Genomic DNA, 22,583 nt, shown 5'->3' on the forward strand with positions numbered 1-22,583 from the left:
ATTAAATAAAGAGTTTACAACTGCTAATAAGAGTTTAAATCACGTAGTTAAAAACACGAATACGTTGCTAAAATATTTGTTTTCTGACGATGTCAAGTTGTACTGAGTATGTATGTTTATGATGAATGACGTCACCTCCATGACAACCTACAAGCGCCATTTTGGATATTGTGTGATGGCGAACCGTGTTTTGGATTGAGGTGTTTAAACGACTGAATTTGTAGTATCGTCGCAATTTGTATTTCAAGATGCCAAAGAAGGCAAAAAAGGGGAAGGGAAAGGGCAAAGGAAAAGGAAAGAAAGGGTACGTATGACTTTATAACGATTTAAAAGTGATATGCTGCTTGTTTCTGTCAGAACTTGAAATGTTCTTGTTATTGCTAATTTTCTAGTACGGTATACAATATGTAGAAACAGTGCAGTTATGCATAAAACAGTGTGGTAAGACATCAAAAGCCATATTGATATATTACAGAATAAACCACAAGTCCTTTAACTAGTCCTATTCATGCTTACTAAATGAAGATGATCTAGTATTACTCTCAAAGCCAAAAAGGTGGCCTTCAAAATACTATGAAATGTTTCTACGGTAAATCTATTACAAAACATGATTTTTTTAATTAATGGACAACAACTTAAAATGTTTCATCATGAAGTTAAATATAACTGGTAGACTTAGCAGAGCTCAAGAATTTTGCTATAGAGCATTAAACCGCAGAGGGATGGTGAAGAAACTAAAAGCTCTCTCAAAACAATAACTATGTACTCTGAAAACAATATTCCAATGAAAACTTTGAAACCTATCTTATTGCAGCAGATTATGGACTAGTTACTGTGTACTACAATCATATACGTTAGAGGTCTATACTACAATTTAAAGAAATGTTAATAGTTGTTTACGGATAGATAAATTCAATAACAAATTCTGCAAATACATATTGCATGTAAACTTTAAGGCCAAGTTACACCCTATTTTACATAGTATAGTATAGTATAGTAGTATAAAACAAATGTTAAAATATTGGTTGAAAATAAAGGCATATATATTTGACATAGACTGTATCAAAAGCACTTTGCACTATTCAGAAATGGATACGGCTTTGGAAAACAAATGATCCAAATTGCAGTACCAATCTAATCTAATCAAAGTAATTTACAACAAACTCAAAAAATATTTGAAAACAACTGTCAAGAACAAATACATGATGATAACAAATTTATCAAAATAGATAATAAAAATACAAACCAAAATAATAAGCTATTTATATATAGACTGCTAAAAAAGAATTGCCATTATGAAAATTATTCAACAGTAACATAATTTAGAAATAGAAAAAGGTTGTTATGAAAAAAAATACTCAGCAGAGATAAGAAGTGCTCAGCTTGTGACAATAATGAGGTTGAAGATGGAATACACTTCTTACTTGAATGCAAGTTGTGCGAAAACAACACATAATGTTAATAAAATGGTTACAATGATAAAAAAAAATTAGACCATAATGTTTCAGTTCTAGAGAAAATCAGCTGCCCTTTTTCTGTTTTACCGTAATACTTTCAGTTATGCTACTTTTTCAGTTATGTTTTTTTTTTATTGTATCTTTCTTATTTTGTGTCAATATCCATTAAGATTATGATTACACAATAAATTAATATTATTATGCATTGTACAGTTTTTCTATGTACTATTTCTACTGTTTTTAGCCGGCCAGCTGTCTTTCTGACATTTTTGACAAGTACGAAATTTCATTTGACAGGCAAAATTTCTATAAACCTGTTAACTTTTAATTAAAAGTTTTCAGTTTTTACAAAATAAGTATAAATAATCAACAGAAAACGGACTATAAGTCTGTGGCCACAGACCAGCAACTATTATAATACATTTCAATATACCGGTAGGATGTGGGCAATTTTCATTTTCTGGCTGTAGAACTATAGACCGGTCTAGTAACATTCAAAATTAACTGAAATTTGGCGTACTCGCTCCTGATGAGAATAGAATCACAGTCATTTGAAGGCTGAAATCCAAATAAATTAATACTATTCATATTCATTATTAAAAACTTGTCTACAAAAAAGTTGTGAAACTCAACCACCATAAAATTAACACATTGGCAATTTCATGGCTGTCCTCTCGAACGGAACCCATGTGTGATTGTATTTAAGGAAAGCTGTAATTTGACCTCAGTCACATTGAATGATTTGATTGGGCACACAGAGGAGCTTGATTCATTCAATGCTCCTGTAACAACTCAAATCAATAGATTTTGTAGTCTTATATGATGTCATAGCTTACTGTAAAATCTGTGTTAGAAGCCGCAGCTTCTATTAAAATGGTACAATGCAACAGAAGGGGATGCGGCTTCTATTAGAGCATCTACACATATGAGAAATGATGAATTTTTGGTTCTCAATTATTCAAATAGAATGGATGCGACTTCTATTAGGGATGCGGCTTCTAATACAGATTTTACGGTAATAGCTTATTCCGATAGCATATATGATAGTTCTAAATTAACTGCTTCTATCTTTACAAGCTAAAAAAATAATTAAAAAACTGATGTAAAAGTGTTTTTTTGAGACACGTTTTTCTGTTAAGAGTACTAGTAACCACAGGTTGTTTTTTTAACGTGATCATAGAAAGTTATGAAATTCATTCATTACCCCGGGGTAATTTGTTTCACCAGTAATGGTAGTATCAAGTAGGCATGGTACAAATGTTGATAAAAGCAAGTAATACACACTGTACAGTTTCTGTCTATGCAAATTATTTGTTTCATCTGTCTGTCTCGTATTCTGCAAAACTTTTATTATCTTATTATCTTCATTCTAAAAAAATAAAACACCTAAGTACTTGTTCAATTTTATTTATACATTGCTATACACAATCACTGTGACTGTCTAAGTAGGAGTGATAGCAGCAAGGTACCACTCATAGCTCATCAATCAGGCAGTCAGACTTTCCTGGCTGTTGATGACATAGTCTTGTAAGTTAACTATAACAATTGTTTCATGTATAAGTATATCAAAGTGTATGCATGCTGTTTTGCTGTGATCCATTCAATACTTCCTTTTTACACTTGCCTGTCACATATTGATACACTTTCAATTTGCTCTTATCATGCCAAGGCTATTGCTAACTAATTTGCATTTCAAGCCACGCTGTAGAGTCCCCTGTAAACGATTTGATGCATATGATTTGTCGTCGATAAGTTCCATCAATGGAAAGCAAGGCCTGAAACCCAAATAGGCATCTATGGCTGCCACATGATCAAAGTGAATTGTATGTTTATGCATGGTTCGTCACTATGCATGCATTGAAAGTACCTGTACGGTGTATATGAGTTAATTTTATAAAATTCATATTCTTGGCATTTGGGCTTGCTTTCATTAGGTGACTTGTATTTCCTGGTCTTGAATGCTAGTCCATTGTACACCAGTGATGGAGGGGGTGTCTTACTGTGCACCTTACTGCCTAGCTTTGTGTGAATTATGTTCAATGGTAATGGTTTCATTTGCAAATACTTCAGATACATGCACAATGTATGTGCATATTCCTCACTTTGTCAGCCATATATTTCTTTTTTATTTTAACTTCAGCCCTGTTGACCATTTAAACATCAACAATGTCCTTAATGCTCATTTTTAAACTCACTTGTCTGAAATGTATCTTGCCTTTATAGTAACTAAAGTAATTAGTTTGTTCAGGAAATTGAGTTACAATTCAGTTGTCTGAATGGCAATTTTACTTGTCCTGGGCCATAGAACTATTCTTAGTGTCTAGCCCTGTCAAATGTTTTTAAACAAAAAGAATACGAAAAAGTTGCCAGAGAATGAAATTAGGTAAGCTATTCTACTGTACATATAGTTGATTAATCACTGAAGTTACACATTTTACTCTGATCAATGCGACTTCGTCATATATGTGGTATTTACAGTAAATGTATTTGTCAATTTGAAAACTCACATATGTGCTGCATGTCTATGAATACTCGCACCCACTGCCTGAAACTTTTGATCACTTTATATGTTGTATGTCTTGCACCCAAATATACAAATATTAATAAATTACTATATTTTTTTTAGATGAACACCATCTCTCATTTATAAAACTGCATAAATTCTATCTAATGCTTTGTATTCTTTAACAGCAAGAAGAAGTCAAGTAAGAAGTTCACTGACTCTGCCCAAGCAACGGCCAACTCTAGACTATGGGAAGCAAGATTAGAAGCTACTGAAAAATCCAGGCTTGAATACCGAGAAAATGCAAAGAGACTGGCATTAGAGAATGAGTCATTGCAAAACCATATGTACCAATCTGAGAGGGACACCATTGATGTGGTTACGTTTCTCAAAAAAGAAGACCAGTCAAAAGAGGATTTGGTAAGTATGGTCCTGTTATTTTTACTATCTAGACTGAGTCTCATTTTACATATAGTTCAACCACTTGATGATTGTTGTCGAAGAGTGGCTCAAATCGTTGACTTCTTTGGATAACACTTCATTCATTCATTTACTAGTTTTTAATGTATCACATCCTTCTTTTGATATTACCAGATTGCCAGATTGTCAAAACAGTTGAAAGATACAAAAAGGGAAACTAGGAAAGAAAAACAGCAAATTGTAAGTATTGTGTGAATGTAAAATTGATAATGTGTTGTGGCTTTTATCCCTCATGAAACTGGGTACCACTACCAGTACCATAATTACCTGTCTGTTTATTATCACAAATATATATTAAATTAACCATGGTCCTATAGAATGGTTATACCGTATTACCCCGGGCACGCGCCCCTCCCTGTTTTCACAAAAGTTACATGTTGGGGACATGTAAACGCCCAGGGTGATTTTTAGCCAAGAACGGGGTCAACAATAAAGTTTTATTTGTCAAAAACGAACGCGTTCGATTTATTTAAATAGTGTGTTTGTTACGGTAGTTCTCGTTTTGGAGTGTGTGGTGGCCCTGAAAAGGGCCGCTTTGTTTGTGTTTTTACGTAAAAACTCATTGGAACTTAACGACGCAAGATGAACCACGCAGCATGTGGCGCACACGTTCTGCTTTCTCTTCATTCACGATGAATCCAATATTGCAATATTGCAACAATCCATACCTTGTTGAGTGGTTTGAAGCACTTAGCTTTGGTTTCAAAACGTAGCATTTCGCTGACTGTGAATCCATAACGGGAGCTAGCACTTTTCAGACATCACGTCGTAAACTTGCTACTTTCTTTCCATCCAGCATGTGGATTATTTTTCTGTTGTTGAAGAAAAAACATTTTTTCGACCTCCATTACGATAACCATAATGAGGCATGCCGACGATGGGAACTTGTTGCATCATTGTTATTTTTGTAATTTTGTCACGTGTGTGGGTGCATGAATAAATCATGTTAATGAGGTCGACCAGAGTGTATTTTCAGTCTGTTTTTTATGTATCGCCATTTGGATATGTTTATGTATTCACAATAGTTTGTAAACATTTCACGTCAGTAATAAAAGTTTTATTTGTTTCATAACCCTGTCTGCTATTCTTCAGTAATTACGATGCAATGTATCGATACTTGCTTGAACGAAATTATGCTAATGAGGTCATCGTCATCTTGGATTACAAGCGGTAGTTTTTCCCGACCGTTTTGACTTGCACTGATCACGGTTACCGGTACTAAAAAAGTAACCGTGCATTGATTACAATACTTACCATACTTTGTAGCCAATTTCATTGAGTAATACAACTTCATTCGCTGACATAAAACAAGTTTTATTCTTGAAATTCGACCCCGTGTCTTAGTGTTCCCACAGTTCTTGACTGAGTGCTCACATTTATTGAAACCTCTCATAAATCAAGAAATAAGTTTGTGTACAAAGTGTACGAAAGCATTCCTTTATTTGATTTTATCATACGATCACAAAAACAACTTTTTAAAATCTTTTTTGGGGTGGTCCTCGGGTAAGCGCCCACCCCCAATTTTTCCCGATTTTGTATGTTCAGGCCCCTGGGCGCGTGCACGGGGTAATACGGTAAATATATATTTAATTGCATGATTAGCTGTATTGTTTTAAATGTAACAGCTGCGCTTATGGATTCAACTTATACGACTTATACCTCAACAAAAATATATATATCTATATAACCAAAACTTTGTTATTACTAATATGTGTATGAAAAAAACTGTGATGATAACTAATCTGAATATGAAAACAACTTTGGTGGTTACTAATCTGCAATTGAAAAAAAAAACTTTGGCAACTACTAAATTGAGACAAGACCAAGTAATGGATCACATGACCAACAGTGGTATCAAAACACAAAATAATAGATAAAAATGTTGTATTGTTCATGAATTTTGTCTGTGTGGCTACTTCTTTAACACGTTCCTCATAATTGTTTACTGTATTTTATAGATTGACGAATTCAGTCAGCGAATAAACCAGTTGGAGGATTCCTTGAATGAGAAAACTAATGAAGTGAAGATGATGCAGAGTGAGTTGAAACTAGTCAAAGAATTCAGAAGAAAAAGGGGACAAATGCAGAAAGAATTAGATGAGGTAACATTGGTTCTTATCATTAGGAAATATAATTTATTTCACAGTGGCAGTGAACTTTGAATTTTTTTTGTTTCAATGTAACTGCAACAGAAGTATCAGATTGCACACATTTGTTGTTGATCCAAGTTTAATTCTCTTCTATTTAGTGACCATATTGTTTTGTACACAAAAACTGCAACATCATCATCAGTTGCTGACTGTTGTACTGTGTGTGTGTTGGGATCATTGCATGATTGCTAGTGGTGGTGACATTACAACATTTACATTTTGTTGGACTTTAAAATACACAGAGATGGAAATTGCTTTACCAAGTAGAAGTGCATGATGTAAATGTAAGTTTGATATACCAGTACTTAAAATACCTGTATTCTCTTGTTAGATCAAAGAAGAAATGTTCATCACCAGCAAAGAGCATAAAGCCACACTTCAAAGGATGGAACATAAATTCTTTGAAGAGAAAATCAGATTACAGCAAGAAGCTAGTCAGAAAATTGCTGAGTTAGCAGAAAGAGCTCATACTGAAGCCATTGCGTAAGTATATTGCATGAGATGGTCTAATAAATGAATTAATTAACCATGGGTTATGCTAGAAGCAGTAGTGACGAAAACATAGTTAATGTTTTATTATGTGAGTGAAAAATCATTATTTACCAATTTGTGAGGTTTCAATGATTTAATAAAGCATTTATAGTAGACAGTCTACTCTCCCAGATGCAACAGTGTCAATATTTCAAGTCAAAGAGACTTAGTTGAATACAAACGTATGTACAAAAGAAGTGGTTAAAGTTACCATAGAGGGTGTTGTCACATGTTCTCATTTGCCATGAGTAACGTCTTATCTGTGTATCCATTTTAATAGTAACCTGGATGAGACTACACGATCAGTTTACAAGGAAAATGTGCGACTCAGTGAAGCATTAAATTATCATGTGAAAGAAGCAAATGAACTGAAAAAGGCCAAGGAAGCGCTGGAAGAAGAAAGTGGTGGCCTGAGAGGGGATAAAGATCTGAATACTCAACTAGTAGAGGGGAAAATTATTGAATGCAAGAGACAAAAACACCAAATCAAAGAGGTAAGTTGAGAGTCATTCATAAAAAGTCTACAACTGAGATAAAAAATAATTACAGTGTTTCTTCTATTGGAAGCACATCTGTATTAGAGGCATATACAAGCAAAAAAAAATTCTTCTGTATTGCTGATTATTGGTATTTTTGGAATATGAACATAGTAACTTATGTCATGGTATGAATATTTAAAAATTGTGGGGAACTGTGTTGAAAGTGCTGAAATTTGAACATTCAGGAAATGCTGGGGCACATTGATACCATGAAATATGTTATATACCTGTATTGTCACAGATGTATTGTCACAGAGTGCATTTTTTTTTCATCAATAAGATTGTATTTTCTATTACCTGGTATGTATGTGCTTTGGTTATTCATCATAACAGTTCATACCAATGAAAACTAATTGTAATTTGTGATTTACCGCAGGCCATGCACACTCACAAAGTACATTAAATTAGCTAATTTACTGTGGTTTGAATGACCAGAAAAAAAATATAGCCAAGAAGTTGTTTTTTTTAATGAAAGGAGTATTACAATTTTCAATATCTTTTCATAACAGACTTAAAACAGAATTTATTCTGTTTTTTTGCTGGCTCACATTTTTATTATTTTATTTGTTTGTAAATACAAATAAATGATATGTTTGTTTTTTCTGATGTTTATGATATTAGTTAATCATGCAATTATGTGTTTTAATCACAATAAATATCCCAACATTCTCCCTTTAATTTGACAGATATACAAAGACCACATGAAAGATTCAATATTTGCTTAGCTTGTCTGTTGCAACTAAAAATAACATTGTTCATTTCACTTATTCCATCCTCAGCTTCAAGAGAAAGTTAGGACCCTGGAGAAGTCCCTTAGTCACGTTGTCAGAGAATTTGAAACTGAGCGAGAAATTATACTGAAGAAGACTGATATCGAGACGGAGGCTAGTAGGGTGGAAATTGCTAAATTGTTGAGAACGGTGGATATGAAAACCAAGGAAATGAACAAAGTCAAAAAATTAGCAAAGAATATTCTTGATCAGGTAAAACTCCTTAAAGAAATGGGCAAATGATGGTGAAAACAATGCTCAGTAAGACTGAAAAATGTACATTTCCTTACTTACTTACTTTGTTTTGCTTTTGTACGTGTTAAAAAGGAATATCAGAATAGAGACAAAGAAGTTCAGTTCAGCGGCATTGAATTAACTCTTTGATAAAGCTGCTGCTGGAATTTTTGTTGACGTATGATTCATATTTTTTTTATAATTCAAAAATATAATTTTGGATTGAAATGAGCTTAATGAATGAGTGAATACTTTGAGGTATTCTCGTAGTAACCTTATTAACATACATCTTTTCCTTCCAAGGATACATCATGAAAATGCCGAAATCCAAAAAGTTTAGAACAGAATCAGCCAACTTCTTTGTGTGGAATCAGGTCAAACAATGGTGCCAGCCATGTTTGTTTTGATTATTAATTAAAGGGCGCTTACACATGTAATCATTCCTTATATGGTATGATGAAAACACCCTGTAAAATACAGCAAAATTACGATACGCTGTAACTTATGGCATTACAGTGACAGATGTATAATAATAAGTAATACAATACACTATTACTTTTCAACAGAGAACACAAGTAGAAAGATATTTCCTGGAAGCATTGGAGCAAGTCAAGCTAGAAATAGTAGCCAATCGAGCTCAGTACAGACAAGATGCAGCAGCCATGTATAACAAGAAGATGCTCGATGCCCATGCTGGTAAAGGTTCTTTCCCTAAAATAAGAACATTCAATAAATCTGAAAACAGCACAAATAATGTCTATAGCGATTTACAAGCTGCTGAAAGCTGGTAAGTTTGTTTTTATTTATGTCCTGCCATCAATGCATTCAGTACCACTGAGCATTTGTAAAATTCTTAATACCAAAATCAAATTTTAATGTTGTAAAAAGATTTGTTCATAACTTCCTCCATTTATATTTGTATTGACAGGGCTGGAATTGCTGGTCAGGTTGACATCAGTGAGCTGACCTGGGAACAGAAAGAAAAGGTTATACGATTACTGTTTGCTAAAATGAACGGTGCCAAGGTCAGAGTGAATGCACCAGATAATCTGGCTCCCATAAAAATGCAGCCCGGTGTCACTCATACAGAGACTGTGTAAGTAGTTTCCAAACTCAATATTTACTCGTACATGACATTAATTTTGCTATGCAATCTTAGTCTTGTGGACCATTCACTATGTAATTCATTACTCTCATACATATTGCAACTTTGGCACAAAGTTCTATTTTGTGTTCCTGCAAAGTATGTATTCTTTTTATCTGTGTAATCTGGTTGATTTATTCTATGTGAAATTAGATTTGTATGTTTAAAACTGTATTATGTTAATCATTGATTACCAGTCAGAATCAGTATTATATTTTATATGACTTTAATATTCCATACCATGTTTAATGTGTTATTGACTGTTTGTATTGCAGTAAAGCGATAGAAGCCGCCCCAGAACCAGATAATACATTTCTGACACAGGCTCAGCTAAGCGATGGTAAAGAATTGAATTCAAATACAGTGGTACCAGAAATAGGTGCTATGGACGCTAGACATGAAACTACAGTTACTTAAAAAAAACCAAGAAAGAAAACCAAAGTTACATTTTTTAATGGGAATTTTTTTTAATTGTACTTTATAAAAAGATTTTCTTTTTATGATGTGTGTATAGCATGGATTTTATAATGTTTGTGTGTTTGTAGCAATTTTACATGTACAGTATGTTACACTGACAGGCATAAGGTTGTGTACAGAAGAAATGTATTTGTGCTAAAAATCCATGTGGATTTGGTGAAGATAAAAATGCTATGGAAATATATAGAACTATGTCGTAAACTTATTTACCATTTTGTTGTACTTTGATTTTCTGTATCGGTATTATGCCATAACCAGGTTACTGCATATAGCTACAAAGATTGTAGAATTCTCATAGGCCAATTCAAAAACACTGTGACACAAATCCTTATAACGAAGCAGTTATTGAGCATGCTTTCTAATATGGCTTGCCAGTCAACTCTAGTTGCAGAATTTGTAAAAGCAAACATCTTTTCGATTTCACTTTAAATTGGTATTTTATTCTGTTGTTCAGTTTGTAGCCAAAGTTACATTGAAATCACCACTGATACTAAAAAATTACAATATCAGAGGTGAGATCAATAGTGAAATTGATATATCGTCAACAAAAATGGTGCTGCCACATAACTAACTGCATTCATGTTACAAGCTGACTCGCACATAGTGGCCTCAAAACCCTGTGTAAATTGCTTGTCATTCTGTTATTATATGACCTACTGTTCTATAACATTAGTGTTGTGTTATACTTTAGTCTCTTGACAAGACACAAGTTACACCCTTCATCCATCTGAGTATCAAGTGTCATCTTCCAAGACGATAGGAATTATTTTAATGTGGGGAAACTAAAAGTGGTGGATTATTGAAATAAGTAATTCTATTTTTTTTTTTTGAGTAAGCTGTAAATCATGGGTATCCGTCCAAACCTGGCTCACATTGCAGTAAAATGTGTAAAAATAATGATTTTGTACAGAATTAAATACTTTATCTTTATATGGTATTCTTTCATTTATTTCTAGTGTGTGTCTTTTTGGTCAGTGTACTTGAGAAATTAGTTTTGACATTAGAGGTCATCTCAATAATGACATAATTGTGGTCATTTGTATAAGTATACAAAATAACTGTGCAAAATAGTGGTTAGCATGTTCGCATCAGAAATTTTGTGTGTTTAATTTCCTTATTTGACAACTCAATTGGCAGTATACAATTAAGTACTTAATACATTCTGCCTAGACCACCAAACTAGTGTTACAATGTTGATCTGTAATTGGAATCTTTGCCTGTCGAAAAATAAAATGACAAGCTGGAAATTACCTGGTTTGAGGATTTTTTTCAATAACCACTGGATTAAAAAAAATGAAACTAAATCTTATTTTGATAGCATGAGCCATTCTAGCATTGTGAGTATAGTGTCTTTAGTTTGACTCTCATATGACACCCCTCAAGGACATCAAGTGCAAGCCAAGATGGGGAGTGGGGTTTACAAGAGTTTTATCCGACTTAAGACCTGCCGCCATAATCTATAATATGTATGTATATTAGGGTACATCTATAAGCTCTAGATGTGTTATTGTTACGTAATATGCAAATTTTGAAATGTGCTGCTATTGTTATACATTTGCATATTAAAAATGTACCAGATGTACATTATACACAATGTTTACATAATGATTAACTTTGAATATTTACGACTAATTGCAACCCAAAGGACATAGTTCAAACCCAACTATGGTTCTTTATGTCAAAGTCAAAACAGTCACATGACCCATGTAAATGCCTTGGGTGTTCATATAACAAAAGATCTTGATAAAAGCCAGAGGATCTTATCATTACCAAACGCTTCAGCGTGGTATTAAGAGTTTGTTTTCAGGGGTGGGTGATACCAAGGTGGGAAATGGATGCACATATGGGGTTAATTCCTTGAATTGCAATATAGAGGGTTCAAGCTGAAATACAATATATAGTGTTTTCATGTTTCGTCTGATATTTCTGTGGTATTCTGCTGCTGTAAGTAATGCACGATTTGTTCCGATATTCAGTATATTGTGTGTATTCCAGGGTTATTCGTTTTTTGCTGAAAACACCCGTATTTTTTTAGTGACATAGTCGAATAGTCTCACTCCCACTGGGAAATCTGCATTGTTGCTTGAATGTGAGTTAATTAAACACATTTTCCATACCGGCGAAAGAGTATACAACAGCCAATTTTAACAGCCTGTCACGTGATTTTAGTCTGAATGTCAACATGAAGAGGCTAGTCCATTTTACGCAGGAGTAATTGGGAGTAGAATATGTGAGGGATAGTATCAACAGAGATGTGTATAGTGAAAAGTAATATCTATCCTTCATTTGCATCTCTGAGCATTTCTGTTTTAGTATATTGGTTTGAAAATGTTGAACTTGCATGATTTGCAATGTGTTTTTTTAATGGGACTCCCCTATTGATCGAATCCCGGGTTTGAACGAGAACGGCACACCACGTGATTCGTTTGAATACAATGCTGATGGCAAACATGCCGTGTTACTGCAGCACTGCACTGACGGGATGACTTACTGGTACTGCATGCTACAACTTCGCTTGTGATGTTGCTTGTTAGCCATGGATTACATGAATCTTGATTACCAGTCAAATGTTGCTCATTTGACGTTGGTAATCTTTATTTGGAACTGAGTAACTTCCTGGTACTTCGTACTATGATAAAAATCAGTCAACATACATCAAGTTCTCTCAATCGTTGTATTCCATGTGATGTACACCTAATATGCCAAAAATGTTGCTGAACGATTTGAACTGAATAAAAATAGCAGACGAAAATTTGTTTACAAAATAAAAATACTTCGGTTGCCAATGAAAACCGGTAAAAAAACAAGCAATATGTTTTCGGCTGTTATCATGGAAGGGACATGAACGTGAAGCTAACGTATGTTTATAACTAAAACCGGGCACCTTATACGAGGTTCGCAAAATAACATGGCAGTCATTAGAAGTCACTTTATTTTATTGTTAGGACGTATTCAGCCGTTAAATGTATTATTTCCAACCGTTTTGCGATAGTATTTTCTAGATTGGAGGCAGCATTTACATTTTATTCAAAGTTCAAAGCTGCGTTGGGATTCCGTTGACAGTGGTAACAATGTCGGCGCCGGTGATCTCTTACCAGTGCGCAACGTAGCCAAAATAAAAGGCATGATCATTTGGGCACTGCTATTACAAGACTTTGGCTGTTGCCATGGTAGCGGTGGGTCAGGATTGTTTTTCCAATTAGTGATGGTACGACCTGCCTGTCAAGTATGAACCGTGACAAAATCAGCCAAGCCAAAAAAAATCACAGAAGAGTTAAAAAGCCATTCCTGCTGAACAGTTACTCTAACTTCGGGGTCAACTTTCTCATTAATGAAAACAGATATCAAAAATTCAAATAGTAACTTTTTGCCCACACTCAAGCCGAGTACAATGAGCTATGTCTGAGGTGTTGTATCACAGGGAGTTGGACAAACTTATGTATTTTAATAAATTATTGAATAATAAAATGTTATATAACTTTTCTTTTACCCCCCTCCCCTTCCTGGTATCTATTTCAAGTATTTTTGTCAGGTTCAAATCGTTCACCAGCATTTTTGGCATGTTAGATGTACATCACATAGAATACTAGGATTGGGAGAACTTAATGTTTGTTGACCACCTGGAATCTGAGTTTTATAAATCTTGAAGGGCTCTCGGAAGATCCACCCGCTGCCTGGACCCGCAGTAAAATCTCCGATTAATATGGAGCCGCAACCATCAACATCGATATACCATGAGGTTTCTGCTGGCGACGTTGCGGCGTTACTCAGTTCCAAATAAAGATTACCAACGCCAAATTAGCAAAATTTAACCGGTAACCAAGACTCAGTCCATCCACGACAAGCAAGCAACATCACAAACGAGGTTGTAGTGTGCAGCTCACGAGTCAGCGACGACCGATTTCAACGAAAGTCATTCCGTCAGTGGAGTACTGCAGTTGCACGGCATGTTTGCCAATGCACAGATCTGTGGAGGAACTTTTAACTTCAACATCAACCGTGTATCGTAGTCGCCCAGTTTAAGTGCTGGTTCTGTCGTGGTCCCAACTAAAGGGCGACAGTCGTCATGTCGCGTCCTGTTCGATATGGGACTCATAGCGACGTATACAACGCGTGTAAAATACATTGTTTATTTACATGAAATTCGAACACGCGCTGCGCTACGACCACCGCGCTTAAACATCCACGAGTTATTTAATCGGACAATGACTTAAATTAGACGTCTGATTATTTTATTTTCACACGTACAGCGACACGCGTTCTACACTAACAAGCGTTGCTAGGTCGCATCACTGTCTTGGAGCATATTAATGGGCAATTGGGTTCCCCGATCTAAATTTTTATCCCGGTTTGTTGCACGTTCTTTTTTTAATATGAAATAATCAAATATGGGACATGTGTATAATAACAGAACCCCACACCCTCCCCGTGGCTTCGCTCGTGAAAGTACGGCAGCAGGATACACCGCACCACTCGTGAAAATAACTTCCATACGCAATGAAAGCCACGGGGAGGGTATCTGTCATAATATTTCATTATCACTGAAAACATTTTTCCCCTGAAATAAATTCCAGTAAATATGCCATTTCCCTCATACTCTATTGAGACACAGCGCAGTGAAAATTGGATTCACATGTAATGCTTGAAAACATGTCAGAAAAAATAAATTAAGTGAAATTCTACGTGACTTCATAATAGTTGGAAATGAACACATTACACCCGACCCTACCACTCTATATACAATGTAAACTACACCCCAAAACATCCTTTCACCCACAGTTACTACCGTGTTTCACCAGTGTATTCTATTTGACGTCAGGAGAAATTGAAATAAACAAATTAATTATAATTTCAGCCTCTAGTTGACCACTGATTAAATAAACTACCTCGTCTTTATGTCAACTTGCAGTTATTCGTTGCCTACACCAGTGACTTCAAAATATATGTTTCAATCCCAGGAATTTCACTCGCTGTTAATTGCATGGGAGTGGCAGTCTTTAATGAATTTCTATTGTCATGTCAATTTCTTGCGATTACTCAAACATTAAGCTGTAACCACATACCGCCTAGGTGCTGTAATTAAATCCTGGTGTAAGCACCATATGAACTATGAACAATGCATGTGAAGCCAGCTGTGGAGTATATTCAATCCTATAGATTTCTCATTGTTTGGTAACTATTTGCTGCAAATGCAACAAAAATCAATATAAAAAATATTACCCACACAGTATTCTACAGGTTACTTGTATAAACTAGAACTTGACATGATTCAGCAAGTCAGACTCCAAAACTGACATTTTGTGAAGTTAAAGCCTAGCAATGAAGCATTATGGTTTTATTTATTTATTAACACACAACATCCCCCGGAGGGGATGAAAAGGGTTACAAATCAAATATTAGTAAAAGAAAAATAACTACATAAAAAGTAAGGGAACAAAAAAGCATTAAAAAAAAAAGAAAGATAAATTTGTATACACGGAATGTGTTACTGGCTTAGTTGATGTAGGTGCTGCTGTCTTGTATTAAAACAGTTTTTTAAATATTGCGCTAAAGGAATTGACATTTTCTCATTACTTAGTAATGATATGAATTTATTTTCATTACTAAATTTGTCAAAATTTGGTATACATTTATTAGCTACAATGTAAAGTTTTGATCTTATTTCTTAGATCTTAGATCTTATGGTTGGCTGAGAAGCTCTAGGCAGGTTTTAATATGTAATTCAAAACTATTAAAAGATATAAAAAAAATTCAAAGATAAACATAGACATTTCGAGCCAATCACTTGTGTGATTTAGAGGTTATATTCTTCAGTAGATTAGATATGTCAAAACAGTGTAATAAGAGCATCATTGATTAGATAGGGTGCTCAACGAAAACATTTTATAATTCTGCTGGGAATTAAAATTTATGCAGAATATTTTCAGTTGTAAGTTCCTACTAAGGCCACACTGATTTAATTTTATGGATGACATCCTCTGAAGACCCCAAAACTAATGCGAGAGGGCGAAAAAAAAAATTCGGCCACAAAAAAAATGCTGCTAAAACCACAGGACTACGGAGCTATTATTACGAATTTAACCACAGTGTATCAAAAAAACAACAAGTCTTTATTTGTAGGAGGCACATGCTGATGTACACATTTCGTACTGTATTACTGTCACAGGTATCATCACCTTTGATTTTGAAAAGGCAATAGGGTAAGGCAGATGTTAGCTTTGCCAAAGGCATATACATCAACTCAATAATAAAGAAAAACTTACTGTGTTGTATTGAAAAAAAAAATAATTAAAAATGAACAATAAGTTTGTCAACAGCAACCTGGAAATTAACTTCTTTGACATTCAAACTACAGCTTTTAGATAGACTAAGTGTAGACACAAATGCTCAAGAACTACTTCAACTCTGTAACAAATTATAAGAGGCTCGATATTGGAAAAAAACACCAACAGAGAGTCAACAAAAATTTGGATACAGAAAATTATGTACATGAATCTTGATGAAAATGCGTCATATGATCAAAATATTACTGAATGTGTGTGCAAACAAATTATCCGAATCAGAAAATGAAAAAAAAATAAGAAGGTACCTACCATTCGCAAAGGACGCCGGGAACCAGCGAAGTTTTGAGGTAATCCAAAACGAGTTTTACAACAAGTCGGCGCTTTGCGACAATATGAGTCGGCAAGTTCCGGACAGAAAACCGATCTGTGGAGACTCGTCGTAGGAGATTTTTTTTTTTTTTTTTTTTTTGAGAACAGGCGAAAACTAATGCGCGCGCGGATGTCATCCATAAAATTAAATCGGTGTAGCCTAATTTGTTTAAAGCAAAATTAAAACTAATTCAATTCATTTTCAAAGATTTACGAAAATGATAGCATAATTGCAATTTATATTTTTGTATTATCCAAAATATAAAATATGGTTATGATGGATAAACCCTTAGATTAAATCAGATTTTTCCGATTCTTGACTAGGCAAGACAGGAAGACCATAAGCCTGTCATTTTGTGCACTTTAGTCTCACCTGAGTGCTTTATTGCTTCACTGAGTATCTGGTGCTGAGTGAATCGTTTAGGTCAAATAGGACTTGCGTAGTTAATTTACTTCAAACATGATATTTTAAATAAACATTCATTTCAAGATGGCAGACCCATCCATGCTGCAGACCACATGTCCAAGCTGAGAGTAACTATGTGACAAGACATCTCATGTTTACACACCTGTGCATTTTATGTGTCATACTAAATTTGTTTTCAGCATTTTTTGTTACAAGCAGGCATCTGTGCTACATCAAGTCTTTATATGGTAAGGTTTCACGCAGGGGCGACGCCAAAATTAAAAATCATTTTTGGGTCAAAATTCAAAAATGATCCAATCCATATGAAATGCTGTCTAAAAAACCCGGAACCGGAACGTGAAATTAAAAATATTTGGACGTGCCTAGCCAGGGTTCGAAAATCATTTTGTATTCCTTACCCACTAGAGCTCCAAAAGAGCGAAACACATTTGGTTATAATGTTGTTGTTATATGCCAAATAAAAATCGTGATTCACAACATGCATGCGGAAATGCTTTGCCAGTGTTTTGAACGCAGTAGGGCGTTGTTCTCGCTGCGACCACTATATTAAAGTAATACACATTTGGGTCGTTAACAATGAATACGAAACTTACAACATAATTTATCGTATATGTTTTAAAGACCGGGAAGGTTGTAACTTTGTTAGCAATATATTTATCCTTTAGGGTAAGTTAAAGTACTTTATTTGAAATAATTATTATATGGAGAGTTCCACTGATTTGTAGCAATAATTAAGCTAATATACTAATATGACGAAATCCGATCAATTTAACATGTGTCAAATAGTATGAAAGTGTTCTATGTTCTTTGTGTAATTAGGTGTTTGTATTTAAGGGTTTTCTCCACACAAAAACCACGAATTATTGGTTGGCTTAATATTTCCCCAATGGATCGTATTTCTGTGAAAGATTGGTATTTTTGTCCCGATTTTTAGGAATCTGAAAACGCGTTTCACAACTTTTATTTAGTTTTATGCCGCATTCAAGATGGCGGCCCCCATATAGTAAATATCGCATTTATTTTATTATCACGTGTGCGCCAGCTGACTGTGCCCTTTCTATATGAAGTTATATGCAACAACACAAGGTAGACTAAATTCTATGATCCGGGCTTCATTTATATTGTGGACATTTTCAGCACGGGGGGGGGGGTAAACAGTGGGAATACTTTTTATTAATAGGTTTTAATACACTAAAATTGGCAGATTCCAGCTAGGGATTGGAAAAAAACCTGCAAAGGCATATTTTGGTCGAGAAAACACCTTTTCTATTTTTCTATTGACGCACAAAACCACATTTGTCGCAAACTCACAAAAGCAAATCTAAAACCTCGTCTAAAGTTACTATTATGTCATCCAGAAGAGTCAGCAATTCAGAATATGTACACTATTATGAAATAAATAGTACTTTGAAACGATTGCACTGTGAAATAAATGCGTACTAATTATTACATACGGAATGGGTATGCACATTATAACGATTACATTATTATGAAATGAATGCTATTTTTACTTACTTCACTACAAAATGAATATATATTTAGTATTGATTACATTAGTAAATAAATAAATAATCACTTCACATTTGAATGAAGGGGGTTCAGTTTATTTTAGCTTTATTTTTCGTCTTATTTTTATCTTATTTCTGTTCTTACTTGTTTTGTATTAGATTTGTCTTTTGTTTACTATACACTTTATTACACTTATTTAAGCTTTATTCTAGTTTTATCTATCTTATTTGTATTTATTTTAGTCTTTTAGCTATTTTATTATCTTTATTTTAGCTTATTACTGTAATGCATTGTTTTACTTTTTGTATTTGTCTTTTATTTACCACACTGAACCCAAGGGTAATTCGGTAGTGTAATAAAGTTATTATTATTATTATTATGAAAACAAATACTGTGAAATCCACAAACGTAGATTTTAACAATTCTACAGTCACACGATTCGACATACGGGTTGTTTAATATAAGTGATATTGCATTAACGAACTTAGTTTGTATATTATTGATATTATTTATTTTATTATAATCGCAATTTGCAGTTGTGTGTACACTCATTCTAATATTGTGGATGAAATAATAGGCAGAAAGCGCATGTTTCCGATGTTTCCGCTTGAGGGCGCACTTACGTCTTGGGTCGATGTGTTACAACGTTAAGTCCTGTGACGTCCCTGTTTCTTCCAAATATTTTTAATTTCACGTTCCGGTTCCGGGTTTTTTGGACAACCCACATTAATTATATAAAGAAAATGCATAAATGTTATTCAGAGATGGTGGTGGTTTGTTGCGGTTCTGAAGTGTTTAATGTTTTTGACGAATCTCAGTACAAGGGAAGTAACACGTAGTAGGTGTTGGAGGTCACAGTGCAAGTTTATATCGATAATTTAGTGATGTTGTTAGGTGAAGATTCTGAAGTGTAATTCGGGTGAGAACTAGCCGTTTCTTTGATTTGAGTTGATGATTGGTCATGCGATCCGTACATCTGTTCGAGAGGTAGAGATGTCACTCGTGTTCGCATATGATTTACATTGAGCTCCGATGGAATATATTTGTTTGTTTGAACGAATTAATTTCCTTGACTCGGTTCTTTGTAAATACATCTTGCTCTCCCCCTCCATGCACCCAATGTAAGGTAATTTGCGAGTCTGGCCAGAGTAAGTGGTTAGTGATTGTGCATTTATTCAACAGTGGTTTCGTTACAAATTAGCTTAGTCGTGTGGCGATGACAGCTAATGTTTGACCACAGTCCATCCACAACTGTGGTTTGACGGTCAATTGGCGTGACTTTGGATTTTGCGATAACAAGCGCAGTTTAATGATCGTCTGATACTGGATAAATCAAGGTATCTGAGAAGGCGCGTATTTCTACGTTGGTGACATTGTTCGGGAAATAACGTCTAGAGATATTAATGCTGGTGACTTGGTGTAGGTCTTATTCCATACAATTAATAGTTCACTAGTGATTAGCTTATCCCAGTTATGGTTGGACAGCCATAGAGTTTGTATCAATAGTTTAGTTTGAATAAGTACCGGAGGATATAATCCCAGGGAGTCATAGATGCTCGCGTTGTGACAATGTTTTGTTTTCATGTGAGTGACCCAAAGTTAGGGGTTTTGAGTTGTTTGACGCTTATGCTTCACTCCAAACCATCAAACGTATTTAGATTTACTCGTAGCGTCATTAGAAATGGGATTAGCCAAGGTATTTTGTAGTTTTCGTGTATCAGGTGTTACATTGCTCGTTAAGTTACCTGATATCTCTTCAACCACAGTCCCCGTTCTTCAACGAATAGCATGTCAATTGGCGCCTCTTGGGTATGCTTCTATAACTAGTACGCGGGTTACTGTATGACTTGAGATTGAGTTCTTCATACGATTACATTTTCGCATCAATAGACTTTGCGAAATGATGAGTGATGAAACTGCGGTTGAGACCTTCGTTCATAGCTAAGCAACGTAGCTAAGGCTAGTTTCCCGCTGTAAAGATGGGGATTTTTGCAGTTTATAACAGCATTCTCCGTCTTGAGATGAATCAAGCGAAGTGTGCGATAAATTGATACTCACTGTAGATGTGGGGTTAGAATCAGATGTAGTTTAATCGTGAGTGTCCGAGTGCAATGATGTATGATCTTTATCCTTGCATCGTTTACAAGTGTACTGTGAATGACATACCTTAACTTCGTGGTGACCTAAACAATTGTAACACAGTTTTATTACGCTTAACATAGTCCAGGCGGTTTTTACGGGATGGTATGGTTTGACAGTTTATCGATGAATGTAGTCCTTTGCAATATACACAAGCTGGTTAAGTAAATTGGTCAATCGATAGGTAGATTCATTTGGCGATTCAGCATTTCGGTTGAAGCCAGTGAAATCAATCCATGACTAGCAATATTATATATACCGGTACAGGTTTTTCGGACCGGTTCGCTTAGCGGGGTTTACGATGTGTTGAACCATGAAACGAGACTTCACCCGCGTTGCTCGGACGAGCATTTGTCCAAGTGTTAAAGGTAGCGACCGAGTTGAACATATGGTTATCATGTCCGACACTCAATACGTGTATTTCTTGTAGCATGGCTTTGTTGAGAGAATCTAGTGTCCAATTTGGATCACCTTTGGAACGTGTCATTTACCGTAAAAAAGCGTTTTGATAACAATACTGGAATTTCTCATAATTTTGTTCATCTCGACCGAGACCTTTTAATACTTTTGCTGTAGACTCGATTTCATCGTAGTATTCTCTCAGGCTGGCTGCATTATAATCCGGAAGAGCTCGGGACCATAGGAATGACATGTGAGCTTTAATGATTTCCTGGCGTTAGCCATATCTTTTGTTGAACAGGTCGAATGCTAGTTTGTAATTGTCAGCGGATGTAGGAAAGCCATCTATTAATCTTTTAGACAAAGCTATGGAGGTAGGTGAACTTCTGATTGTCAGATATTTTGTATATATCAATGTGGACACGACATGCATGAATTGGTAAAAGAAGAAACTGAAAATGGAGGTAACAACGTAAAGACATCAAGTATAAGTCATAAACTCAAAATGAGTCTTATTTACCACAAATAGTTGCGAATTGACAACTATACTTCAATATTAAGTAATTTTTATGTACAATAAACGTTCTCGATGTAAACTAAACCAGTTAATATGTATGAATATGAATGATGACATATCCATATCAATAGACCCATCTTATCTGGCGTAATTGAATTTTTATAGCTTAGACTGGCATAATGGTCTATGAAAGTTGTCTTATTGGCTTTTTCATGCAAAAAAACTTGTAATTAGACACCAAAATTGTCAGAATCAAACCATTACAACAGATTTTATGAAATTTGACCCTTCACGAAAAGTGTGTTGACCTTTCTACATTTTCGGTCACTGTGACGGAACGCAAACTCTACTCGTCAAGACGAGTAAATTGATATGCATCTCAAAAGGATTGGACCCTTTTTGAACTTTGACACAAAATGTTTTTGTTTTTTTTACCCAAAAATGATTTTTAATTTTGGCATCGCCCCGACGTGAAACCGGACTACATAAGGACTTGATTTAGCATAGATGCCTGCTTGTAACAAAAAATGCCAGAAAGAAATGTTTTTAAGCACTTTTCTACCTTCAAGTTCTGTTGGCTGTCTATACTGTTTCAAATCGAAGTAGATGTTAAGAAGAATGGCAATGATTGAGCCGAGCTAGAATCCAGAGATT

General features: G+C 34.8%; 1 protein-coding gene across 1 annotated transcript; it reads left to right on the top strand.

The window, feature by feature from the left end:
- Nucleotides 1-147: 147 nt before the first annotated feature.
- LOC100374467 (basal body-orientation factor 1-like) lies at nt 148-10,474 on the top strand. Its single transcript, XM_006815733.2, has 10 exons — nt 148-304; nt 4,149-4,380; nt 4,555-4,620; nt 6,399-6,542; nt 6,922-7,073; nt 7,402-7,615; nt 8,440-8,643; nt 9,231-9,451; nt 9,593-9,760; nt 10,084-10,474. The coding sequence occupies exons 1-10, from the start codon at nt 249-251 to the stop codon at nt 10,223-10,225; spliced, it is 1,599 nt and encodes a 532-aa protein (XP_006815796.1). The 5' UTR covers nt 148-248; the 3' UTR covers nt 10,226-10,474.
- The last annotated feature ends 12,109 nt before the right edge of the window (nt 10,475-22,583 follow it).

This window comes from Saccoglossus kowalevskii, chromosome 2 (genome assembly GCF_978046115.1).
Source record: "Saccoglossus kowalevskii chromosome 2, keSacKowa6.1, whole genome shotgun sequence".
Taxonomy (NCBI): Eukaryota; Metazoa; Hemichordata; class Enteropneusta; family Harrimaniidae; genus Saccoglossus; species Saccoglossus kowalevskii.